This window comes from Paramacrobiotus metropolitanus, unplaced genomic scaffold (assembly GCF_019649055.1).
Source record: "Paramacrobiotus metropolitanus isolate TYO unplaced genomic scaffold, Prichtersi_v1.0 Parri_scaffold0000002, whole genome shotgun sequence".
Taxonomy (NCBI): domain Eukaryota; kingdom Metazoa; phylum Tardigrada; class Eutardigrada; order Parachela; family Macrobiotidae; genus Paramacrobiotus; species Paramacrobiotus metropolitanus.
In genome coordinates this window covers 1366035-1392012 of record NW_026570222.1, presented here as the reverse complement: position 1 = coordinate 1392012, position 25978 = coordinate 1366035, and the positions used below count along the sequence as shown (strand labels likewise).

Below are 25978 nucleotides of genomic sequence, written 5' to 3'. Positions count from 1 at the left end.
TCAAACAGCTTTCTTGCTGATTTTTCCAGAAGTGTTAACGTTATTATTCTGATGGTTGTTACGAAAGGGTGTCTTGTATTCCAGCATTTAAGAATTAGTTTCTATAGAAAAATGCAATAAGGTAATCAAAGTTTAATACGAGTACGATCTGTTTGAGTGCTGTCCGTGGTTTGTCAGATTTTATGCAGATTTCATTGCTTTGGTTGGTATTCTGAGCTACTCCTAGTGCATACTGATTATTGCTAACAGATTGGAGTTCGGAGCCGATGCAAGCACCACATTTCATTCTTGTTAACCTTTTGGTCAAAATCTTTTTCAAAAGGGAGAGATCCGTCGTCCAAGCCATCGGTTTCACCCGTTTAACCCGTTAAAATTGGGATACACCCGTGGTCGTGGTGCATGACAAGATGGTGAATAAGAGCATCAAGAGCCAGATTGAAGCGCTCTCCCGTGATAAACAGACAAATCTCAACCGTAGAAACTACAAGGAGGTGGCAGAAATCTGCAATTATCTCGGCGAACTGCTAAGTAAAGAAGGACGCTACGAAGATGCTATTAACGAGCACGAAACTGAGCTGGAAATGTGCGAGAAACTTCAAGACGCACTGGGAAAAGCGATTGCCAATCGGAAACTCGGTGAATGCTACTGTGCCTTGGGGAGCTTTGACAAGGCTCTGGCGTACCAGCAACAGCACTTAGTCATTGCGCGCGAGCTGGGAAATGAGTTGGAGCAGCAAAGAGCGCATGCCACCCTTGGTCGAACGTATCTGTGCAAAGCAGAAGCTGCGGACGATGTGCGGGGAGCTTTAGCCAAAGCAGAACAGTCCTTCCAGTCCAGCTTGAGCATAGCACTAGTTTTGAAAGGCGAAATTGACTCAGGTAAGGCCTTTCGCAAATGCGTGGGAATGGGCACACTAGAAACTGAAACAGCTATTAAGTGTTGTAGATTTTAAAACGGCTTGTTAACTATTTAAAAGCATTTTTTGTGGATCCATTTTGTTCGTAAATCAGTAAGCCAAAGTACAATGATAAGCCGTAGGTGACTAAAAGTTAAAACTATACATTAGAGGTACGGAAATAGTCTTTGTTGATTGTTACTGTTTTGCCGCGTAATGTTACTTTTATTTTCAGTGATCTTTTACATAGTAATTAAACATCGTTATTCTTTGTGAAATTTAAGTACCCGTAATCCATATGAGGAATAATTTAATGAAAAGGCTTCTAGACGGATTTTTTGCATAATGCCGGTTTTCTAAATTTCCAGGTGAATATTTCGCTATGGTTGGTCGGCTGTATCTTAACCTTGGATTGGTTGCTGAAATGAGTGGTCAGATTACACGTGCTATCAAATATCTTCACGATGCCAGAACGGAAATCAGTGGAAAAAAGCTGGAAGATGAGGAACAAAAATGCCTGTCCACTTTGAGCGCTTTGTACCAGAAAACCGGCAATGTATCATCGGCCCGGGAATTCGCGGAGAAAGCGTATGTTCTTAGCAAGCGGCTTAAAGAGAAGTCGGCATTAGTCGAATGCCTGCAGCTTCGTGCGGGGATTTTCATGGAATCTGAACAGTTTTCGGAGGCTCGACACTGCCTGAAGCGACTTATCAAATCAAAATTTGCGGAGGCAGAATGCAAACACAAGGCAAAACGAATGCTAAATTCGCTTCCCAAACTCCGGGAGGGCATTGGCAAACTCAAAAAGTGTGACGATAAGGTGACGCGCTTGTCTCTTCTTGAAGTAATTGGAGATTTGTACTGCGGATGTGAGTGTTATTATACCGGACTACGATATTACAAAAAAATGCTCGAAACTGCCATTGACTGCGATAGACCGAACGGCCAGCTAGCATCGATATACGTATCCCTTGCCCAAACCGCCGCGGATCTCAAGATGTACAAAGAAGCGGTGAAATACTGTTTGGAAGAAGTGAAGTAGGTTTACATACTGCAAATATTAATTGCCAGTTACACAAATGAATTGAGGATTGTTGTGTGGTTTGGTAGTACCGATTTTTGTTTTGTAGACTGCGGATTGATCCCGTTCAGTTATGTAAAACGTGGCTGAATATAGCAGATTATACATACCGCAGCGAAAGCAACGATGACCTTACTATTGATATGTACAACAACGCTATCCGAGAAGCGGAAAAAGCGGATAATTCCGGATTGCTGCTTCAGTGCCTGCAAGAACTGCGTTCCTTGTACCGTTCTTCTGGGGATGCTGACAAAACCACTGAACTGGACGATCGTATACGTCGTCTGCGAATACGAGTAGATGCTAGTGAAGACGATGATGATGAAGAACAGACTTCATCGAGGTGAACACCTTTAATGTCATAGTTAGACTGACTGCCTAATTGTAGTTGGTTTTGTTGATTTATTTTAAGGCAAGGGATTTTGCTTGATGATGTTCGAAAGGCAGCTGCTATAAGGCAACAGAGTTTATATGCGGCAGGTTTTACAGGCACATTTTGCTTTCATCCTAGATCTGCAACACCTGACTTCGACGATTTGAGCAGTGTTACTGAATCCGACGATGAACAAGGGGAAAACGAGGAAGGCCTGCTTCCAAGGAAACGGGGTCAGTACAAAGTCCGGCGGAACGAGAAGGGAGAGACCCCGCTGCACGTGGCTGTAATCAACGGCAGCTTGAAAAGAGTTCGTCATCTCATAAACCAGGGTCATCCGGTGAATGAGCGGGATTATTGTGGTTGGCTCCCCATTCACGAAGCTGCCAACCATAATCATTTGGAAATTGCTAAGCTGCTCATTGAAAACAATGCTCTGTTGGATGATCAAGGTGGAGGCAGTCAGTGCGATGGCATGACGCCGATTGTGGACGCGGCAAACTGCGGAAATCTGGACATGGTCCGGTTGTTGTTCGATCGCGGTGCCAATTTACTGAAAAAGGATAGATTTGGCAATACTGTTATCGATGCACTCTACGCTTGGAAGAACGGTAACCTGGATGAAGATGATGTGGAGACCAAGAGCATTTTTGAAAATTTAATCGCCGATTTGCAAGGGGCCATGCTGCAGTCAGGAGCCAAGCCGAATGAACTGCGCAACAAAACAGCGGGTAATTTAAGATATACATTATCATAAATCTCCTCTATAATTATAACAGTATATAATTTCTCCCAGGGAAATCGGAACCCAATCAGACTGATTCCAAATTACATAGATCACATAAAAGTGGCGAGAAATTGAATTCACATTTTCGCCGTCAGCGATCTGCGTCACCACATTTGGACTCCAATCCGACAGAAATATATCGTGAAGCTATTGTGGGTATTGGAAGTTCGCGTCAACGAAAACGGAAACGCAGTCCTTCGCCAAACTTCCAGAAAATATCCAATGACGATGCGTTAATCCGAGCGGAAGATTTTATTGGTGATGATTGGCTGGTTGAAGACGTGATTACAGCCGATAAACAGCCGGTCAATAAAAATGCCGCAGCGTTGCTGTTTACTTCTGGTTCGCGGCAGTCTCCGATCGTTTCGAGTAAGAGGCCGGCAGAAGATCTTGATATGCGAGCTGAACCGAAACTGAAGCCTGGATCACAAGCCTCCACTGTATCCCAGGACAGTGCTTTTGAAAGAGTGGCTAGATCGGCTTCATCTAAAATTTCGTCGTCCAGACGAACGGTACGTAATCCTGATGTGGAAATTTTGGAGCTCCCAGACGAAGAAGACAATGACGATGAGGAACTGGCAACTTTGCCGATGCAGACGGCGCCCTCCGTACCGGCAAAAGAAAGGAGTTTCGAATGCGCAGCCACAATTCATGTCTGCGGTTCGTGAACCTGGTGAGAAATGGAGTCATTTATTTTCAAGCAGAACGGTATTTTGTTTTACACAGTGTGTTATATTGTTTACTGCAGCAGTACGAAGATTGCGAATACGCATCCAGGACATGGTGGTGTTAGTCCCACTGACATCTGGTTCCGGTAAAACCATTTCATGGCTTGCTGAAGAGGCTGCCACTCGATACGCAGAAGCTAAAGGTTTGCAACCACGCTTGCAGTTAATGACCAGCGATGGAGCGGTACTGTCGTTGGCTGACCAAGTCAGCGATGTTGTCGGTGAGCTCGAGGAAGTTTGCGGATTACCAACATCATGGGATATGCCTCCCATCGGCGAGCGCTACACCAAGGCCTGTCAAGTTACAAAAACCCCGCTCTATCAAAATATTTTGCAAGCTCTTAACATTGCCGTAGACACGGGGCAGCTGGTGTTGGATGACCTTTTAGTCGAGCCGAGCTCCATGGCACCGATTTTTCGGTCACTGCAATTCCAGTCCAATATCCGACATTTTTCGTGCGAAGGGTGTTTGCTTAACGATTTCTCATTTCCAGTGTTGAACGAAACGTTAGTAACAATGCCGCATTTGACCAGTTTAAACTTATCGTGCGCCAATATGACGGAAACGAGTTTGGAAATCATTAGAGGAAGCCTCAACCCAACGACACTCGGTTCCGTAAAACCTTTACAAATGGTCACCAAGTTAGATCTAAGTCATAATAATTTTTCGAATGCCGCGATGAAAATAGTTGCTGATATTTTAACGTCTATTCCTAATCTGGAGGAAGTAAAGTTGGATGACTGTGGATTTAGTACTGGTTTCCTGGACGACATTTCTTCCGAAATTCGTGGTAAACTGGAAAAATGTGAAAAATTACGGACGCTGTCGTTTGCCATGAACCACATCGGAGCTCATGGGTTTTTGAAGACTCTAATGTGTTGCTCGAATAATGTATGGTCTGTGAATCTGAGCGGAACAATTCGGGATGCCTGTGCGCCACCGGCTTGTTTATACCGTGAAATCGACAATATTTCACGCAGCATCCGTGAGTTGTCTCTAACCTATTGCAAACTGGATAGGAAATGGCTGCATGCCTTGTCGCCCTTGTTCAAGAATTGTTTGGATCTTAACAAAGTTAGTTTTGAAGGTAATCGTGAACTGGGTGGCGAAGACGTAAGGTTGATCTTGCGACTAATTTTGCGAAAAGAAGTTTCATGGTCTGCAATTAACCTGTCCGGGTTGTTGAGCTGCGACGAATGCTGGCCTTTGTTCCAGTCAATAGTGGAAAATTGCCCTTGGGTTAGAGAAATGAGCATAACTTTTCAAGATGCTACGTTCTGCGAGAAGATGAAAGAACTTTGGAGAACTCTGCGAGGAGATCGTGTTGTCTGGGATAAACCAACCGGAACTGTTTTTTGCATGGTTTAGCCCTGTATTTGGATTGGATTGAAGAACTATAAAAATATTTTAGTAAATTGTCGTTCGATACATTTGTTAAATGTTTTACCTCAGAGATTGTTTAATAAAAAACTGAAGGTGATGCGCGACGGAAGTATTACAGAAGCCACAATTACTCAAAAAATTTTACCGCCAGAGTCCCACAAAAAACTGAAAATTCATAACATCTTGGAAGATTTCGGATCATCCAATCAAAATAGCGCACAAACAACGGTGAAAAACTTCGTGACATGCATGCTTCATTCTTCTACACGACACTTGGAGATTCTGTGCAAAAACATACTCAACGGAAGGATTCAAACAAAATAAAAACACAAATGACCGCGAACAAAACAAATAAAAACCAGAATCGCGTCTCAACCACAGAGGTCATTCGCTTCGGGGACACTGTGCGCCGGAGTAGATTCCGGTTGCCATGCCCCGACAGAGGTACTTCACGTGAGATTCCTTATCAACAAAAGAGGTGCCATAATGGGGTAAAGCATCACAAGGGGCATTTGTCCGATGATGACGATATGGATAAAGGGAAATCAGAGGAACTGTCCTCAGATTCAGTCTACTTTGCGCTCCACGTGGTTTTCCCCGGAAGCTGCACTGTTCTTCCGCCTTGCCAGTTGAGCATTGATAACGAAACGGCAAACCAGCATCAGCGCGAAGACGATTGCCGGTGCGATTCGATCTAGCCGGTCATTTATTTTCCAATGGGAATAAATTGCCAATGACACCACCAGGAAAAGGATGACATTGGCAATCTGCTTCATAGCTCCTGCATTAAACACACGGGACTTTTACCAACTGTCAAGAAACGTTTACCAGTGCATTTGTATATAACCACTAAGAGAAATAGTTCTATCATTACAGTTCTGTCCTCAGCTTACGGAACAACAGCTTTAATATTAGCTATTCTAGTTAGCATATACCTATACCTAACTTCTAGTTATTCAAGTATAACTTGTTAGCTTATGCTGCGTAAGCTAACAAGGCAAACCATCATATAAAGCAATCACATTCCTGTCCTTCCCGAGCAATTACAATGCATTCTTCCATACCGTTTACTGTATATCCAAAATCCAAATCAAGCCTTTACTCTTTACTGAGACAGTAATACCTCAAAGTTTAACTTAAACAACCGAAAAATCACGATAATACAGAATCTGGCAAAGAACTGCAGCCATTTTGCGCCTATCAAATTTTCTTCAACCTGTCTTTTAATTTCTTAGCTTGTGATTGTAACTCCTATTGTGGTTAGAAGCAAACGACCCATACACTAGAAACCATCAGAATACGGAGCAAAAGTGGTATTATCATAAATAAATATTTAATAACAATTGAGTTTATTTCAATGACAATTTAAGATTCGCTTCTATCATATAATTATTTATTTTTAAAGCGCGCAAGTATCAGCTGAGAATGACTTTCAATAATCTGGTCCCTCACCTGGCATTAGCAGTAATGCAAGTCCACAAACAACTTCGGTCCAGCCAACAGCTTCTCGATATACTTTGGGTGACACTTTCACGCCAAGCTGAGACAGGACCGGGAACACTTTGGCCTGAGCAGCGAAGTTCTTTTTCTACATCAGGTGGATAGTAAGAGAGATAAACACCGCCGCTTACCAGAACAGATTTCAAACCATATTCAACTGATATGAAAGAAAGAACTCACCAGATCTTTATGCATCTCATAGCTGACAACTTGCGTCAGTTTCAGGGTTCCCACGAAACAGAAGAAGATACCAAGAGAAATTGACAGCGCCGTCAAAACCATCTGAGCCATTTCTGATCAGGCACAAAGGCGCTCTAACTATGAATACCGCTGCTCTGTTAACTCAAAGTTGAAATAGTATTCGGGTAAAGATTGTGTAAATCACTCGGATCCCGGGTTTAATCTATGAAACTGAAAATATGACGGTAAAATGGAACTGTAAAAAAATTTCCGAATTTCTGTTTTTGGCCACATTTACAAAATGTGAATGATTCATGCGACAGTAGAATGGGAAACGTGGCAACGGCACTTATGGCTAAAGGGAGAATAAATGCGCGTCGCCCTAGGCCAGGGGGACCTCAGTACGTGCCCTGGCTCCATGTAACTGCCACAAAAGGCGGTCCGCTCAACCGGAAACGTTCCACCCGGAAGTAACACAAAGAGACAAAACGATTATGTCTGCGAGTTCTCCAGTAATTTCTCTACGTACTTACTCATATTATGTATTACTGAAGTAATTAACAAGTAAGTACTGTTGTGCTATCCAATGTTGTACAGATTCGTTCCAATTATCCGCTTGTTTTTATTCAGTTCCAATTATTTCTAAATTTTTCCCCCTTTATTACCAATTATTACCAGTACAAATAGCCGGCTTTTCTTGTTTTTCTTTAGATTTTTGTTCCTTTTTTGTTTTAACTGTTTTTTTTTTCTTTTTATCATTAACTGGCTTCTTGTTTTTCTCTAAGACTGCAAATCCACATCCGAAAAAATTTTTCCCACTATTTCTTAACTTTTAGTCATTTACGGTACAATATCCGTAGTGTAAACTTTTGTTTAAATAAAGGTGACTGTGAACGAATAATCAAATAAAAAACGCTCGCAACCCAACAAATTCCATTTATTCGCAAAATGAACTTCCTTAACTATTCCATAAAAGATTCTTCGTCGTCTTCCTCTTCCGCTTCGGAATCTTCGTTTGGACCATCATCCTCATTAGGCGAAGGCAGTCGCGGTGATCCTGGCGAGCTGCTACGGAAGCCATTGGACGGCCCCGGCATCGGACTGTCCGCCCGCGGATCCAGCCCGGCCACCGGGAACGTATCCGCCAAATTCGTATGCTCCTGCTCCTTCTCGTCATTATTCAGGCTGTTATATAAGCGGGCCAAAAACTGATGGATCTCTTTACTGCTGCCATACATCATCTGTTTTTTCAACACTTCCACTGAACGATCTGGTACTTTTAATTTTTCGTATGCACTGGCCAATAACAGTGCCGACTTCCGATCACGGGGGTAAGATTTTAAATGCTTCTCTAATGTTGTAGCGACTTCGCGCAGGCGATATCCAAAATTTATGTAGCATTCTGCATAAATCTGCACACATCGCGGATTTTTCTTGCAGAGTCGGTACATATCGGCGGCAGCAGTTATCGATTCCTTTTCACCGTACTTTTTCTGGTAAATTTCTATGCGATACTTATGAGCATCCAGACAGGTAGGCGACAGATCAAAAGCCCGTTGAAAGGATCGCTGAGCCGCAAAGAAGTCCTCCTTCTTATAGTACACCAGGCCCCGCAGAACGTGAGCCCGATAGTGCGTGTCGTCGAGATTCGTCGCATGCTCTGCATACCGCACCGCTGAGGCGAAATCTTTCCGTGCTAAAGCCGTGTACCCTTTGCACGTCCATGCTTCAGGAGACAGATTGGCACACTTAACCAATCGCTCTGATAGCTTCTGCAAACCAGAGACATCGTTCTGATCATACAACACGGCTGCATATTCGTCCATATCCTGAAAAAAGTTCGCATGTGTGTGGTCAATACTGCTGAGAATTTTTCCCGCTTGCTCCTGATTGCCTAACGAATTCTGGCATTTTGCCTGGATAGTCATCAGAATTGGATTATGGGACAGAATGGGCTCTTCCAAAAGAGCGCACGCTGCCTGATAGGCATAGTAATAATTCCCCGTGGCAATGTATGCATGACAGTGCACCAATTTGTTCAGAAGCTGTGCGACTTTCTCTTCTGCAACGTTCTTTCCCAAGTTAGCATTAAGTTCTACCATCTTCCCACTACAGGCAAACCACATCTTCAGCACGCGCAAAGCCATGGGAGCCTGCCGCACGACTTGCTTCATTTTGTCCAGAGCGTAAGCCTGCCGGGCGGGATTTAACTTGACCATCATAACATTGACTTTGGCCGAACGGTTGGCGGGAGGGATCGTGTCCAGCACAGAAAGCGCCTCATCAGGATCATCCACAAAGACGTACGCTTGAGCCAAGCGATACTTGATATCGTCCTCAGTAAAAATCCGCTCAAACCCCGTAGTGCCAGCGGGGGTTTCCACTCTTGGCCCGCTGAGTGATCGGCCGCCAAGTTTTCCAGCCGAGCCCGGAGGCGGGTGCGTGTGATACAACATGGCACAAGCGCGCCCGTAAACATCGATAGCCTGACGGTATCGATGCTCCTGTAACAAAGTCCAGGTCCAATAACGCGGTCAGGTCAATTAAATAAGTAGTATTCTACTCGTGCTTACATACTACATACTAGCAAAAAACTGCAAAGAATAATTAAAATTAGAGAAAACATGAAATCCTGGGAGTCCACAAATGTCTAACGGATATGTTAATACACTTGTGATAAATTTGTTAGCTGTACGAGTATTAACAGTATTTAGTTGTTCGTTGTTGTACCTGAAGTAACGCATGAGCATACAAGACGATACTGCGAAATTCTTCACGGGGACCACGAAATAAATCGCGTTGTGCTTGGGGATTTCGAGGACGGCAGTCAGACGTTAGAAGGAAATCTCCGAGATCAACCAGCGAATCAAATAGCTCTTCTTCATGAAGTGTTTTAAACTGTTGGTACAGCGTTACTGTCCCGCAATTATTTGCTGTCGTAGTCATCACGGTGAAGTTTTGGTAACTTCGCTGAGTTTGCTTCCTGTGAAAGTCAGTAGAAGGATCAGCATTCAACAATCAACAATTTGATTTTTTGCAAGCGTTGTATTACTTACGGCACCTCTCAGATTAAAAATTCCAATAAATCATAGATTCCCTGCAAACAAAAAGATTCGGGTGAACGAGCTATTGAGAATTTTAAGTTTTTATTAACCATTAATATGGATGCTCAGGTCTTTACGAAAGCGGGAAACATCAAAATTATTGTCAGCTCGCGAAAAAAAGCGTGGAAAACAAACCGACCGACAACTGATGGTGAGCACAACTCCGAATTATTGATATAAAGCATAACGTAACTGCCTCATGCGGATTGTGGAACATAAGACAGCCGGGTCCGACCATGAGTGTTGTCACAGACTCAAAAGTCAAAAGAGAAAGGAAAATGCAGGAATGCAACAATATTTTTTTTTGTAAATCATAAATTTAAATATATCTTCCAAAATTTAAAACGGCGTACGAAAACTTGATTAATTTGCCGTAATATATTCTCACTTCTTTCTACCGGACATATTGCAAGTATTTGCGTACAGAGGGTTGCCAACTGAGCTCGTGTGTAGGAAGACGTACTCTAACGATGGAAGCCAGCACCAGTACAAATAATCCCAACGTGGATGTTGCACAAGTGAATGTTCTCGAAGTGATTACCAGCGGTGAAGAATGGTTATCATCAATCATGAAAGGCATTTCGGAAATATTTGGGACTGGAAGGATAACTGCATTCCCAGTAGATAAAGCGCAGCTGGCTACCCTTACGGCTCGGATGAATCCAGTTCCCGAATGGCTTAAAGGAATTTCGGAATCATTCCGCCGCTTGCGGATCTTGGAAGAAGTTTTAAATACACTTATTCCGGAGAACGTACCAATCGAAGTATCGTAGTCAATCTTTAAGTTGTTAAAAAAACGACTTTGCGATTAAGTAAAACGGATTGTTAGATGTATCTGTACAAACTGCAGTTTTATTGTTAGTTTTAGCGTTTAAAGTTCAAACTGTTAAACTCTATTAAATAATTAACACTATTAACAGTTAAACTTGTGGGATTAAGTACTTCCCAAATTTCTTAGTAAGTAATTGCACTTCAGGTTTATTATTTTATATTCTACAGACTACAGCGTATGTACAGTAAGTTGCGTACGAATTGCTCTGTATGGAAAATGTACCCAAAATCGAAATCTACTCATTGTCAGTCTACTGCATTGAAAATTTAAATTATGAATAATTTGTAATTATAGATATTTTCAGTTTTCTGTAGAGGTACTCCGTACTCCTCTATAGAAAACTCCGAAAAGGTACGGTATGTACTGTCAGTTAGAGTACAAGTATGTGCTAAATTTGGTTTTGTTTGCGAAAAGTATTTTTGATTTTCTGTATTCTGGGTAAAATTTGTTTGCGGACATGCTTTTAGTACATTCTTAATTTCTACATTTTGTGCTACCTACATAGTATGACTAGTGGGTAATAAGTAGAACAGAATTTATATGCTTTAGATTTTTTTGTTCTTTTTTTAATGATCGAATTTTATGACTCATGATTCATGAAGTACTACAGTGCCGTATTGTCTTCGCGTATGCATTTTTCCTTTTTTATTACTTCGATAGCATTACAAGAACTCATTGTAAAAGCGTGCATAAATAATTTACTAAGTTTTACAATAAAGCAGTTTTACAATACTGTAATCATAATAGTTCATATACTTACTATTGCAAGTATTTCTATATGAAGTGAGCCATGTTCGCGTGAGAACTGTAGGGTACAGAATGCCGTTATACTGTAACATGTTCTGACCAGTGGCAGTGCCAGTCATCCTTACAGGCTGCGAATAAATCCCAGGTCTGCTTTCAATTCGGCAATCAGATTCAGATCTGCTGCTTTCAGGAGCTGGTATGCATCCGTGGAAATGAGGAGGAAGACACCCCGCAAAACATTGAAGACATGTTCAAAAGCAAAGTTGACAGTGATTTATGGAAAGAATACGAAGAATTGCGGGATGAACTGCTTAAGCAGGATGCATATATAAAACGAATCATCGACGCTGAAAGGATGTTTCTTCAAGAAGTTAACTGTATTTTGTACCCTTAACTACCAATAAAGTTGACCTTATCAGTTGATAGCATCCTTTCGGGTGCTTGTTTTGGCCTTTTGTTCCAGCTAGCCGGCCTTTGTTACAGCACAAGCACAACTTGATATTTCATTAATCTTGGAACTTGGACAAATGACTTCGGCAGTTAAAAGTATTCAGTTTATTGCAGCTGCATATTGATTTTACATTTATGGAAAGTAGAAAATCGAATTAAAAACATGATTGTTATCAAATTAGAAGCCGTTATTGTTAGCTCTCGGTCCGTATAGATACATTGAATGACATCCACTACCCGTACTGATGGTAATTCACTTTTTCTAACAATTGTAAGTCAGTGCTATATGATTTAACCAGAGAGAAAGATATCTTTCTCTCTGATTTAACATTTAATACTCGATAACAGTGCCGTTCTCATTGCGTGGCCCCAGGCTATTCTGGTGAATCCGCGCACGTACTTCATATGCATCATTCTAGTTTTGCACCGACTCAAATGGTAAATTTAAGAAATGTTACTTACTACTATGTTACTACCAACTTTATGCGCTAGGGTTATTTGAACGTATGCCGGGCTACCAGAAGAAAGCGATACGAATCGCTGGTGACTGCAACATGAAAGTCTGCAACTGTTTTCGACATTCCGTGTCATTACTCCGGCAAGAAGTACCGGCGTCAGAATACGATGATCCGCTACTGTATTATACTGCAGAACTCCTATAACATACTTACTTGTACTGTCGCGTACAGAAACGGATACGGAGATCGTAATCTGATAGGCATCCTGGTGTCTGATGAATGGATCAGATTGGCTGCGCATGTGGAGAATTTGCTCTTCTTCGTCCAGGCCTTCAAGTTTCGCTAGCGAACCGAATGGAGTTGCGGTTTTGCCGGATCTTCATGCTGTCATATTGTACAATACGATTCTATCAGCTGTACGAGCGCATCCATCCCTTAACAGTTCGTACTGCACATGCGGAATTCATGCATAAACATGAGCCGAAAGCAGCAGCCAAATGGCCGATGGCAGTGGTAGTTTGTTATTAGTGTTAAGAAGCCACGGAGACTGCATGGTTGAGACGGTAACGTTTCTTTCCCTTCGCTAGCCGATTATTATCACCAACTAACACAACTGATTAGCTAATGCAGCTTGTTAGCCCCTGCGTGCGCTGTTTGCTGGTCCTTTAATATGTTCTAATGGACACTAGTGACCTTTGAACTTGACTTATTGTTGTGCTTTCACATGCTTGTGTCAGCAGCAAATGTCGTTAGTTGTTGGCAGACTTTAAATTGGACAATTTAAATTTAAAATCTGTTAGTTATTTTTTTGTTAAACCTTCGCTAAACCATGACCGATCATCCTTCCCTGCAGAACCTGTCCATCTCCAGCAACAGTTCCTCCGGCTACAGCAGTCCCGGTTCCGGCATTCTTTCTAACGGAAATTATATTGCTAACATGGGAAAACGCGTGCAGGCTCATCTGCAGCCCGGCGGCACAGCCAGCGTCAACGGGCTCCTCAGCAGCAGTTATTCATCAGGCGCTTCGGCGGTCAGCGACCTGAACCGATCCGCCGGGCGCTCTCCATCCATCAGTCCCAAATCCTCGCCACACCACAGCTCCAACGATGCCCTGAATTCCTCCGCGTCCATCTCCAGCGGTGTGGGCAGCCAGAACAGCAGCGTACTGCAGACGTCAATCGCACCCGGAAGTCTGGCGGATCACCTGGGTCAACTGTTGCGGGATAAGCGACAGCTGGCCAACCTTCCGCGCGACACCTTCATGCACGTAGAACGCTTGCTGGATGAAGGTAAATGGCACACCCATTTGCTTTTCTGAAGAGAAATTAAGGATTCTTATCCAGTTTTACTGCAGCCTTTTTTTCCCAAAATATAAAGACCTCATGATCACCAAATGTTCGGTATTTTATAATTTACATGAAATATTTTTTGCGGCTCATTTGCACATCACGAGCATTTTGGTCAGGAAATTTCCTATTTCCACATTTCAGGGTTCCCAGAATCATTTCCCCGAATGATACTACTATAGTTCCTTTATAAAAAAATACTGGGTTTTGTTATTTTGGTAAAAGTAAAATATAATGGTGAATTTTCGCTGCCTTGATGAATTGTAGTAACTTCATTACTTTACTTAATTTTGATTATGTAGCCAGGTCTCCGGTTGAAACCGTGAATGTGCGCTTTCTGTTTATTTTTTGTAAGTACGGGTCAGTTTATCCGAAGGGTCACGGCCTGTTAGTGTACATCTTTTGATTTCGACACGTGCCGCGGTAGTTTGAATTTTTCCCAGACTTAGTACTGCGTAACAACATCTTTTTTTCTCCCGTTAGCTAAAAAAAGTGGTTATTGCTTAACGCATTAGATTAACTACTGTTATTTTATCGGCATGCCTTCTTTCGCGATGTGCAGTTATGCGTTACGTCGGCTAGCGGTTAAAGTGCAATGAGTCAGTTTTGGCTGCGGGCCATATGCAGCTGCTCACCTTATGAGGAAGTTGGTATCATTTCTGTAATTTATCGGTTAATGAATAAATTTCCTTAAATTCAGACTGCCGAAAAAAAGTTATTGACTGGCCGAGTGTGATTGAAAAATTTCCTGTAATCATGATTTTTAGAAATTTAAATATGACTTGTTTGATGGTTATTATAATTAAACAGTTATAACTGTCGCTTATTTGGCGACCGAATACAAGTATATGCACCTGTAGCTGTGCCGACAACCGTCACTGACCATGAAGCATAACCAACGACAACAAGTAAATATTGATCTTGTGCCTGTGCTGCTTGCAGAGATCAGTAAGGTGCGAATCAGCTTGTTCCAAGATGGAGAGGGTCCGAAAGAGCTGGTTCTGCCCGAGGAGGAAGGCCCTGCCATGACCCAGACAGAAAAGGTTTTCATTCCCGTCGACGAGCATCCCGATGTAAGTGTCATACCACCCGGTAGCATTAATGCGGAATATGTATTATTTTGTGCAACGTTTTAAAACAGGTTAGGCTGTAAATATCGCCTTCAAATTCTAATTAACGCATAAGCGAATATTGGGATTAATTGGATTTGCTGTTGTTTTTCAGATTTTAAATTGTTGTGATATTTCAAATTTAAATGTTAGAAAGGCAATGCAAACGTGTAAATCCGGAGTCCAGACGACTTTGAACGTCATTATTGTATACATGTACCGACAGTCAGTAGTGTTTTCTGTTAATTAGTTGCCGCAAAGAGTCACATTCGACTGATTCGAGCGGTCTTTGGTTTAGTTCGCTTGGTGCATGCATCCTGTAGACCTGTACTCTCTACGCGTGCTTTTTCAAAATATGCGTTAGGTCATCGGTGTTTTCACGAATAAGTAGCAAATGACACTTGGAGCAAGTGTTGCATCTGGACTAGTTTGGCTGACTGAGAGATTGATTATTGCTGCATGGAATTTACTGCGTCTATAGGATGCAGCCGTATACTCGAAAATAACCGTTCTGAGAAGGAAAGTTTAGGGAAGATTTGTTACAAACGGCTGTTAACTCTTAAATCGCACTAGCGACAGATTATGTCACTCATCAGATTTCATTTGGGGTATTTAAAGATGTGCGTTTTAACTCCTCTCTGCGCTCTGTGTGCCATCTGAGATTACCATGCAGTTGCTTTAGTAAATCATGTCAAAAACGGCAAAAATTATTTACCGATCCTGCTGAGGAAACGATACCACAGGGTTTGTTAATAACGTTGACTCTCTTAAGAATTGAATTTCTGTCGTGCCAAAAGGTCAGATTTATGTGGTTCATTTTTCTTTCTAAACTGAAAGTTATGCTTTTAAATAATTTCACTGTATTTTAATTGGAAGTATGAATGTGGTCTTTGTCAACTGTACTGGTAGAGTGACTATCTCGGTTAGTGAATGCTTCTGAACCGTAGCGAATGATCCCGAGCAAAGAACAGATAAATACGGTTTCATACGGAGTACCGGCTTCAAAGATCCTTTACATCCTTACCAGAAAGAACTAGGTTCTATCTTAAGAACTGTGCTGTCGTATTTGTCAGCCTAAACTGGCTGAAATTTACTGCAGCAGAAGAGACAATTCCAGTTTTGCAATGTAGAAAAATTTATGGAAGTAGCAGTTATAACACACTCTGCCCATTTTTGTTTCTTGTACCTACTATTGTGCCAAAGGTCATATGTGGTCATGTGTTGGTTTATGTGGTTCATACAGTACAGTATATTGGTAGTGTATAGGTCTTAGAGATTCGTAGTTAACTACGTACGCATTGACTGATTGACACTAACTTACTTTTTGCAATCTGTTAGTTCAACTTTGTGGGGCGAATTTTGGGACCTCGTGGACTGACCGCAAAACAGCTGGAGAAGGAAACTCAGTGTAAGATCATGATTCGCGGCAAGGGATCGATGCGTGACAAGCAGAAGGTGAGCATTCGCTGTTGGCATTATCGCACTTTTTACAGTAGCACTGATAACTGTATTGCGGCTACTATAAATTTGATACTACTTGAGCAGACAACTCTAGTAGTTAATAGATTATACACCTGCAGTTTTTAGAACATAATAAAAAAATAAAACCCGATTATTTACAGGAGGCTCAGAACCGAGGTAAGCCGAACTGGGAGCATTTGGACGAGAATCTTCATGTGCTGATAAGTGTGGAAGATACTCCGGAACGAGGACGCATCAAGCTGAAGCGGGCGGCCGATGAAGTTCGCAAATTGTTGGTCCCAATGGTAGGTCGATTTCGGCAAACCTTTTGGATTAATTGGATGTTTATTGTTGCTACTCTTCTCCTAGAACGAAGCTGACGATGAGCTGAAAAAGCGGCAACTTATGGAGCTGGCAATTATTAATGGCACTTATCGTGAAAGTCCAAAGGCCTTCGCTATTAGCAATGGCATGAATCCTATTATTTCGCGTACGTTCCAGCTATTTGATTTGCTTTTACGTTTTACATTAATGTGCCGAAGTTCTTCAGTCGCTTGCTGTAATTTGTCAATTATACTGTAATATTGTTGAGCAGAGTATTACGTGGATAACGCTACCCGCATGTTGGCCAACCAGGCGGCCATGGTGCAGGCTGCTGCCCGACAGCAGACTCTTGGTGCTCCGTTGATGCTGCCGGCCACGCATCAGCACATGGGCAACACCTCGGGATCCTCTCCACGCTATTACCACGCCTCCGCCAGTCCCGTTTCGCTGCCGGTGCCGGACGCCACGGGTCTCTTGCTCAACCCCTACGAATACGCTGCGGCTGCCTCCTATAATCCAGCGCTGGCCGCTTCCTTGTTGAATGGTGATTATACTACCTTGGAGTCGCTTGGAGCTGTTGGTGGGTTTGTTACCCGTTAAGACTGCGTTGCATTACCGTGATCTTCTTTCCCACCCGGCACAGAGTACTACTTTTTCATTCTTCCCAAATGCACATTTTTTACGCATTTCTCTCACTCATTTTTATGCCTTATCTAGGAAATTTCTTATTTAATTTTTGGGAAGAGAACTTTATTATCCAGCAGCTGTTTCCTTTTTTGTTCTAGTCGAGACAGAAAGAATTAGCGTAATTGCATTTATTAATTTTATTGCGCATATTCATTTACTTTGTGCTCCAGGCGCAGTAGTTATTTCCTGCTTGCTTTCTCGCCATACCTTTGTTTTTTTGCATCGAAGTTCGGCTAATTTTGTTACTCCATTTTTTGCGAGACCATGGACATCGTTCCTTGAACGCCGTAATGTTTGCCTTGCATGCGGATTGTGTTGTACATCCATGGCGTGATCTGTTGTAATGTGGATGCTTTTGCGTATTTTGTCTGTTGTGCTGATCATGCTGCCTTTTTGTACTGTATTTATCACGGTCTTGTTTTGTGCGCTTTTTCCCGTTTATGTACTGTCTGTCTGAGAGCTTTCCGAACCAGAATGCAGTACTGGAAGCATTCCATTTTTTTGCTTAACGTCATTCCCAATGATTTTGTAACAAATTGTTTTGCGGGGAATAAAAATTTGCGAAAGTTGGAATTAAATTTAATTTTGAAAGGCATTTGCTATGAGAGCGTGAAAGGGTATGTGAACGGGGATACCGTACTGTAGATGGAAGGGCAGTGGTGGTGGAAGGCCAGTACCTGACAGTAATTTCGTAGTTATAACGAAGGTCACGGTTGAAAATGTAGAAAAGCCTATGATTACAATACAGTTGTCTTACTCCAGCAGTCCAGCCGTACGATATTTGAGATTATTTAATGTTATTTAAGTAAACTCACCATGGTCAGAGAAACAGAAAGTTTAATAATATTTAGACTCATTTACAGTACACTGAACGCTAATTGAGGAAGTTTTTGACGACGCCGCAGAAACATTAAGTCTAGAAACAAGTAAAATTACTCTAAAAAGAATGTGCCAAAATTAATAATTCACTCTAATACTATGATAATTATGAAAACAATTGTGTGATATTATCGACTCATATTGCTACGTACCTTACGCCCTCATTACTCCAACATTACCTTATAATTATAGTCTGCTACGGTCAGTGGTTGGCAAAACTGTCACGGCACCACTAATCACTTAATACGTATATCATGTACCGGTATTACATTATTAACTTTAAAAGCTTCTGGACCGCATGTATTTTTCCAAACGCCATTAATTTATTTAAATAATAGTATTGGTACGGTCGTACCTAATTCGAACGGTGTGGGAATAAACTGGTTGTGGGCTAAAACTTGTGCAATGGGGTGAAGGTTACCAAGTCTTGATATATAATTTGCTTGATTTTTTAAAAGCCTTAATTTTGCGATAACCTCATTATGACTATGGGATAACCTTTAAGCTTGTTCCGCTGTTGATGACGTTAACCATTTGGACTTAATAACCCTGGGTTTAACAGGTGGCGTGATTAAACAAAAACGGCATTTGGGAACGAACAGGGAACAAGTCCCGTATTCCCGCCCCGCGACTATTGCTGGTGCACCTATTGTAACCGGTAACACGGTTTCTGCCTCTGCTTCCTCTTCTTCAACTTGACCGCGCTTCTAATAATCTGTGGTGCCCTTTGTATTTACATGTTCTTATATGAAGTTTAAATCCATTCTTGGCTTGGATATCACTAACTCTTGGCATCTGCTTAACACGTCCAGGTTGGTGAAATCAGGGACATGATCTGATCTGTTGATTTTATGGTGCCTCAAAAACGTTTTCAATTTTTGCATACTGTTAAGAGCACGTTGTTGATGTTGAGATGTGCATTATCTTGTTGTTGAACTATTTGTGCCAGCTTAATGGTTTGAAGTACTGCTCAATTTTTCTTAGCCCAGACTCTAGAATAGAATACCCGCCTACGTTTTACCCGAGGCAAAAGCTCAGTTTTCAAAAAAAGATGTTTCTATTACTCGTTTATATTATAGTATTGTTAATCGTCTTATTTCGTTGCGTTTTAAAAATAACTCAGCTTGGAGATAGTCACCACTTTGTTATAGCTTGCACATCGATGAGGAATATGAGTACTCGTACCGAAGCGGCGATGCAGCGATAATCGAATACTGGCTTATGCCAACACTACTTGCTGAACACTTATCAATAAAATTAACTCAAAACTTGTGAAGCACAGTATTGTACTTACTCGTATAGTAATCGATTCTTCCGATTTTGTTTGGTTAGTTAACTATAGCTTCAGTATACAAGTTTGCTATTCCGAATATTCCGTTCGCTACTTGCAAGTACGAAATTAACCTTGCAATTACGAAATTAAATTTTATGAAATTGTATGCATACGAGAAAGAATTTCATTTTCTTGAAACAGGAAAGTAAGTAAATGTGGAGCTACGTACCATAAGGCATAAGGTAGCACAAACCTTAAATTAATTAAATAAAGTCACTTCTATGCGCCCCAAAATTTTAGGGCTCATAGCACTTTCGATTAAATAATGTACGAAGACGAACAAAAGCTTTGCGCTGTTATAGTTCGAAAAAAATCAAGTACGGTATTACAGTATCTCTTAACAGCAGTTTGTGAATGCCGATCTTATTCCAAAACCTGTGTACATTCTCTGTAATGCACCAAATGGATGTGAAATCTTTTTTGTTGTTCGTCGTTTTAAAACAAGAATGAAACTGTGCAAAAGATTAAAAAACCATAAAAGACAAAACATGGGAACATGAAAACTGTGCCACCTTCGCAAAAAGAAGGCTAAATGCACGGGAATCTAACCATTAACATATTCCCGAATTCAAGAAGAAAAGAATCATCTGTCAATCTGATGATGCGCAACTGAAGAAATTATCACATAACAAATCCGAACTGGCACACCAAAGACGTGAGATTATAGTCATGATCAGGCAAGGAATGGAACATGATTGGCAGGAAAATTATACTAAAGGATAGCTGGCAGCTGTGGCAATGCCGCACTGGTTTTTCTTGTTGCGAACCATCTTAATGTAGCCATCATCTCCCCATTCCTCACCCCAGCTGTTCTTCACCAACCAGTAATCCTTTCCATCCTCTGTCCCGTAGCCAACGGCCAGCACTCCGTGGTCCAGATCTTCCGAGCTGCACGACTTTTCATCATACACTCCTAACAAATGGTAATCAAGTTCAAATTTAAGTTTCTTGACCCTAATAATATACCGCAGACAACTGCAATACGGTAGACACCAAACCGATCGGCAACATTATTTTTATGAATCATTATATGAATAAAACTTACCTACTGGCTTCGTCATTCTTTAAATTAAAACAATAAAATTCCATTACAATAAGTACTTCCACTTTTATTTTATACCTTTTGAATAAAATTGGAAAGTTTCGTGGCTGGCATCAATTGCAACACTAATTGGACCAACAGTAGCAACAGCTTCTTTAAGCTTTCCTTCGTCACCAATCGGCGTGACATCCATGTGACCGGAATCTGTTGCTCCAATGGTATCCTTCTTGAAACGGCATTTCTTATCCTGAAACGCATCGAAATTACGTATGCTCTTTTCCATACAGTCACAAAACATTTTCCACTAAAATGACTTACTTTTGCTTCGTAAGGATATGAAGTTTCCGTGTCCAAACCTTTGTTATCCTTGATGTAATCGAACGCTGAAAAAAGCATTCGAGACTTATACCGACGTCGTCACACGCAAATGGTTCGAGAAATTACACATACCGCGAAACTGGCTAAAAAGATTCTGACAAAGACCGAAGTCACACATGTGACCACATGATTGTATGCGTGCATCAGCAACGAAAGAAACAGCGCTTCGTCAGCTGATTTTAAAAGAATCAGAACGAAAAAGTTCGAAATAATTACTTGCGAGCTACAAGCTTGAACTTCGCTTTCGGGCCAGTTTCGGCAGTCATCGAACACATGAACGCATGTCACGGCATGTACATAAAAATTGCGAAGCGGACCATTGCAATGCAATGCATGCAATGCATGCTTTTGTGAGTAAAGTTCAGTAAACAGACTGTACTGCACTCATCCAAAATCTCAGGCAGCACTAACAGCAAAGTCCAAGCCACTAAAGAATTCAACAGGAAATCAGATACTTAACTTCCACATCTGCTTGTTTTCAAATACCGAGAGTCACCACTAATCGACTAAATCAGCCAACGATTTCCGGTATGAGAGCGTTAAAAAAATCTAACACGATGAACTTCGGATGACATCAAGGAAGATAAATCAAAACCGAAAAACAGCAATCTATGCTACACTTTTTGTTTTCAGAACGGATTCCTTGCGTCAGCGTAAAAAACCAAAATTCTACCCAAAAGAAACTTCTTTTTTTTTAAAAATTACATTTATTTTATTAAACTAACAAACTGATTTCCACACGCCATAACCAACTACGAAATTAACCACGACATTATGGAAAGTCCTAACCTTCTTATCTGTGTCCTAGTAGGAAGTAGAAGTTTAAATCTGTTTCAATTCAGGTTTAGTTTTCCCTTTAAAAATATTCACTTTCTTGCAGCAATTTGAATACGACTAATTTCCAACAATTCTTACCACTGCTTACACTTACTGCTTAGTCAGCGACGCCGACAGCTACTGTATTAAATTTTACCTTGGTCCATCAATCCACCATTGCAGCCTTCATTGCCGTACTTTCCAGAACAGTCGACCAGCTGCTGCTCACTCAGTGATACCAACTTTCCCGATTTCTTAAAATGCTGTCCCTCCAACGCGCCCGTAGAACTGAAGGCCCAGCATGATCCACACTGACCCTGATTTTTTACAGGAGTAACGTAGCCCTTCTGTCGCCAGTCAACCGTATCCGGGATCTGCACATTGGACGGCGTCAAGAAGAGCGAGTGCGTGGTGGATTTGCTTTCGTTGTAGTTCCGCTTCAGGCCATTCATAATCTTCCGGAATTCCTGTGGTTCAATATCCCCGTAATGGTTCATTTCCAGTTTGTACGAATGCAGACCCTGCGCGTATTCCTTATTGTGCTGAAGAATTCTCTGGCTGTTTCTGAGATACACTTTGCGTCGTACGGGATCTTCTGCTCCATCGTATTCCTTTACTGCACAAGCAGAATAAATTAACTGATTACTGTAACTTAAATTAACACTACAATAACTGGAGTGACACGACGTTATTATTATCACGCAAGTCAGAAGAGATTAGTTACTGCACCATGGAAGGATTTAAATTTATGCCAGTCGAAAAGAATTCCGTCTTCGGTAACTTGATTGGAGGATTCATCCCGAATAAGCGCTGATAAAGAAAGCGCATGCAAACAGGCAAATGAGAAAAGCAGAAGCGCTTGCATTTTTAATAGACGATCCTTTGAGTTTTGACGAAGTGTCAGATAGCACAATCTAATGAAATGACGGATATTATAGAACAAGTCTGATTAAAATAGTACAGTTACTGAGTTACAAGTGAAAAAAAACGCAGAAATCTGTTAGCTTCACGACGCTTTGCTACTGCTTTTCTCCGCAACAAGATAGAAAATGGAAAGTGACACCACTTTATACGCTGCGCCGCTGCGGAGACTGTTGGTGCGAGAGCAGACATATTATATGTCTGCTCTCTTGGTGCTTTATATTTTGTGTGGCTCGCAGTCTCGCACGAGATAGGTCCTTATGTATGTGAGTCAACCGACTGGGCGGCCGCCTACTCTGCCTGTTTACTGCAATCACATGACATCGTTTGCGTAATACTCGCTAAATAACAAATTTCAGAGAATCAAGAGATCCAAATGTAAAGTTGTAAACCGGGCGAAATCATTTCGTTGGTGAAATCATTCGTGGCGAAATCATTTCGTATTTACCCGTACATATACGTACACGTACATTGCAACATAGCATACAGTATTTAAAAATTAATTACGAATGGAAGTAGCATTCGATGATGTTGTAATTTGTAACGCAACCATTTTTTGTTATCTCCAAAATCAATACGCTCACTATAGTCGCTGTACAATACACTGTACAGCTAAAAGTAAGGCAGAGGAAACGTACATAATTACTATCAACCTGAACTATAAGGCATTCTTACTTGCTACTCCAAGGTACCACTGTACTAACCGTAAAATATAATTGTAAAATTAAATTGTATGGTTAATAGTACAGCTAACGATAATATTACGTATGCAGTAAGCACGTAGCAAAACAACTTCCACATTATTGAGGTTACGAGCAACTTGCGGCCACCGTATCTAAATACAATAATATACAGAATACAGAACCATATACAGCAATAAATATTGAGAATACATAGTCCGAATACTGCAAACAAAATAATCACTACAAATTTAGTCGATTAAGCATAGTTGCACAAAACCGCATTCAACTCACAGTCAGTGAACTCACAAGTCACAACTAGCGTCTTGAGATCAAAAGTTTTTTAACATAGCTGCTTTTCTCGCAAAGTTATTATACATTCAACTACGTATATACAAAGTTCAAACGTTCACATAATTTTTGTCAAACTACAAACAAATCACAATTTTTCTGAAAAATGATAATAGTGTCGATAAATATGCTGATTAAATATTGACCGTTAAAGCAAGCTGAGAGTGAGGCATGGGTGGAAATGTCATCTCAACGGAAAACTCTGGTAAAAATCCAGAAGCGTGGCGCGGTGAGAGGCTTTTGAATTGAAGAAATCCCGTGGTACCACAAACACCACGTCAGCATAATCTAGCCTGCAAAACAAATAGAACAGGTTACAAGCTAATCTTTTATTAGTTTTATTAGTTTTAAATCCAAATCAACGCTACAAGGAAATCTCTGAAACCGATATCTTTTCAGGACCGCGTACAGCACTACCCAACACAAACCGACGTACTACTGTGCGGTACCAATTTTTAGGCTTCAAACAATATTTTTGAAAACACTTTCCGGATCTTATCGGACCACTGCTGTTTAATACAGAATTCCGTAATACTGAGTATGTATGTGAATGCTTAAGGCAGGGTGTATGGGTTACACCTTGCTTAAGGCGTCGCTTCGCGAACGTTTAATCCATTTACGTGCGAATAAAATAACGCTCAACAGCGACTCCCTTACATAGTCAGCAGATAATACAGCTTTGAGTCGAAACCACGGAAACATGTAACAATATTTCCAATTTCACCGGGCGGAAACTCGTTCTCATGATACGCTCTGGCCAACTGAAAAAACTGGCCATTCATAACAACTCCTTCGGTGCCGCAGTCCTGAACGAGGTAAGTCACTCCAAAAGCCGCAACCGGCAGTGACTGCAATGGAAAGTGTTTCGGTGGTTACTGAACGCCAGATACATGAAGACAAAATCTGAAAATATTATCCTGACTCTGGATGCATTACTAGAGGATTGTACAAACAGCAAAGCGCGTGCAAATCACCTCAGCCCGAAATTTATGAAAACAGCAAAACTGAAAGCAATCGAAACTGGTACTCTATAGCTATATCACCAGTGTGAGCCTTTACACTTCATATACCGAATAAATACTGCAGAAAACTCAGTCCAAATTAAATGGTCGAGAATGCAGAAAACATTCAACTAACCTTTACTGTATCTCCTTCAGGCGCAGTTTGGTTGCTCTGCGTAGTTGGGTACTCTGTATATTGCTCAAGAACGGATTCAGCAGGGGCAACAGTCGGAGATTCATCAAATGATGAAGCACGTGCTCTAGTTGGAGATTCTACAGATGCTGTAGCAGGAAAGGAAATTTCACATTGTTCGCTGGATACACTATGGTTCGGAATATCAACCTCCATATCGGGATTTGAACTAGAGCTGACATCCTTGGGCGACTGCGGCGAAGCTTGTACTTGCGACGTGATAGATGCAGCTGAGAAATCTGCTGTAGAGACGATAACCGTAGGACGACGCCTCGCAGGTCTTTCAAATGCGGAGCTGGGCAATGCGCGATAATAGGTGCCACCGCCAATATCGTGAATATCGCTAAGGTTCTGGGCATCCTTGGCTGAGACTTGAATTGTAATTACCGCATTTCGTTTGCCCCTTCGTCGCTTCGCTGGTCTAGGGGAGGCGAAGTCCGGGGATTCATCTGAGGCTGGTTCAACGACAGCGCTCGCAGCTGCGGACAAGAAACTGGATGTAGACGACGACGCATAACTATCGCTGTCAGTGTCCGCCATTGCAGTATTCAGTTAAACTTCCAGCTGTGACGACCATTCATCGAAAAGTTTGCCCAGCGTCCATGATGAATTTCAGATCTGATGGTTCCATATCGATTTCCAGTATGTTATCACTCCCACTTAGTTAGAATTGTAATCTAGGAATCCGAGGGAAATATTCCTAATTCAAAATCAAAAACCAAGAAAAATTGGGAAATGCATCTGTACTCTATAGATCGCAGCAGAAGTACTTACCATGGCTTTTTAAACTGATGTATCTGATGTATTACCATGGCTATCTGATATACCTACGCTGTACTTACTAATCGTAAGTAGACGATCTCCAGATTGTTGACCGGAAACCCGAGGTGGGCAACCAACGACAGCGGTACGTATAAGTACTACTGTACTTGTAAAT

At 41.5% G+C, this 25978-nt stretch overlaps 7 protein-coding genes across 10 annotated transcripts; 3 read left to right on the top strand and 4 right to left on the bottom strand.

The window, feature by feature from the left end:
- Positions 1-28: 28 nt before the first annotated feature.
- LOC129588707 (tonsoku-like protein) lies at positions 29-5334 on the top strand. The gene is made up of 6 exons (XM_055483056.1): positions 29-879; positions 1265-1934; positions 2027-2320; positions 2489-3081; positions 3147-3803; positions 3886-5334. The coding sequence occupies exons 1-6, from the start codon at positions 408-410 to the stop codon at positions 5232-5234; spliced, it is 4035 nt and encodes a 1344-aa protein (XP_055339031.1). The 5' UTR covers positions 29-407; the 3' UTR covers positions 5235-5334.
- Positions 5335-5376: 42 nt separating this feature from the next.
- On the bottom strand, positions 5377-7212 carry LOC129584542 (novel acetylcholine receptor chaperone-like). The gene is made up of 3 exons (XM_055476742.1): positions 6930-7212; positions 6702-6837; positions 5377-6030 (listed from the first exon to the last, which is right to left on the bottom strand). The coding sequence occupies exons 1-3, from the start codon at positions 7038-7040 to the stop codon at positions 5816-5818; spliced, it is 462 nt and encodes a 153-aa protein (XP_055332717.1). The 5' UTR covers positions 7041-7212; the 3' UTR covers positions 5377-5815.
- Positions 7213-7582: 370 nt separating this feature from the next.
- On the bottom strand, positions 7583-13135 carry LOC129584491 (anaphase-promoting complex subunit 7-like). Of its 4 annotated transcripts, XM_055476669.1 has the most exons (6): positions 11738-12724; positions 11626-11670; positions 10497-10748; positions 9986-10026; positions 9660-9912; positions 7583-9433 (listed from the first exon to the last, which is right to left on the bottom strand). In XM_055476669.1, exons 5-6 carry the CDS (start codon positions 9873-9875, stop codon positions 7892-7894), a joined length of 1758 nt encoding a protein of 585 aa, XP_055332644.1. In that variant the 5' UTR covers positions 9876-9912; positions 9986-10026; positions 10497-10748; positions 11626-11670; positions 11738-12724; the 3' UTR covers positions 7583-7891. The 4 variants fall into 4 exon arrangements, with proteins under 4 accessions (XP_055332644.1, XP_055332652.1, XP_055332669.1 ...); XM_055476677.1 differs by lacking the exons at positions 11626-11670; positions 11738-12724 and adding an exon at positions 12734-13135; XM_055476694.1 differs by having other exon boundaries at positions 9991-10026; positions 11626-12724.
- On the top strand, positions 10300-12405 carry LOC129584532 (uncharacterized). Its single transcript, XM_055476730.1, has 2 exons — positions 10300-10797; positions 11803-12405. The coding sequence occupies exons 1-2, from the start codon at positions 10504-10506 to the stop codon at positions 12004-12006; spliced, it is 498 nt and encodes a 165-aa protein (XP_055332705.1). The 5' UTR covers positions 10300-10503; the 3' UTR covers positions 12007-12405.
- LOC129584515 (protein quaking-B-like) lies at positions 12613-20474 on the top strand. The gene is made up of 7 exons (XM_055476706.1): positions 12613-13809; positions 14809-14939; positions 16314-16430; positions 16598-16741; positions 16806-16926; positions 17032-17340; positions 18889-20474. The coding sequence occupies exons 1-7, from the start codon at positions 13350-13352 to the stop codon at positions 19023-19025; spliced, it is 1419 nt and encodes a 472-aa protein (XP_055332681.1). The 5' UTR covers positions 12613-13349; the 3' UTR covers positions 19026-20474.
- Positions 20063-23020, bottom strand: LOC129584524 (procathepsin L-like). The gene is made up of 5 exons (XM_055476717.1): positions 22625-23020; positions 22053-22511; positions 21020-21084; positions 20780-20948; positions 20063-20572 (listed from the first exon to the last, which is right to left on the bottom strand). Exons 1-5 carry the CDS (start codon positions 22758-22760, stop codon positions 20367-20369), a joined length of 1035 nt encoding a protein of 344 aa, XP_055332692.1. The 5' UTR covers positions 22761-23020; the 3' UTR covers positions 20063-20366.
- Positions 23021-23643: 623 nt separating this feature from the next.
- LOC129582516 (uncharacterized) lies at positions 23644-25831 on the bottom strand. Its single transcript, XM_055474037.1, has 3 exons — positions 24985-25831; positions 24505-24695; positions 23644-24140 (listed from the first exon to the last, which is right to left on the bottom strand). Exons 1-3 carry the CDS (start codon positions 25579-25581, stop codon positions 24032-24034), a joined length of 897 nt encoding a protein of 298 aa, XP_055330012.1. The 5' UTR covers positions 25582-25831; the 3' UTR covers positions 23644-24031.
- Positions 25832-25978: the final 147 nt, after the last annotated feature.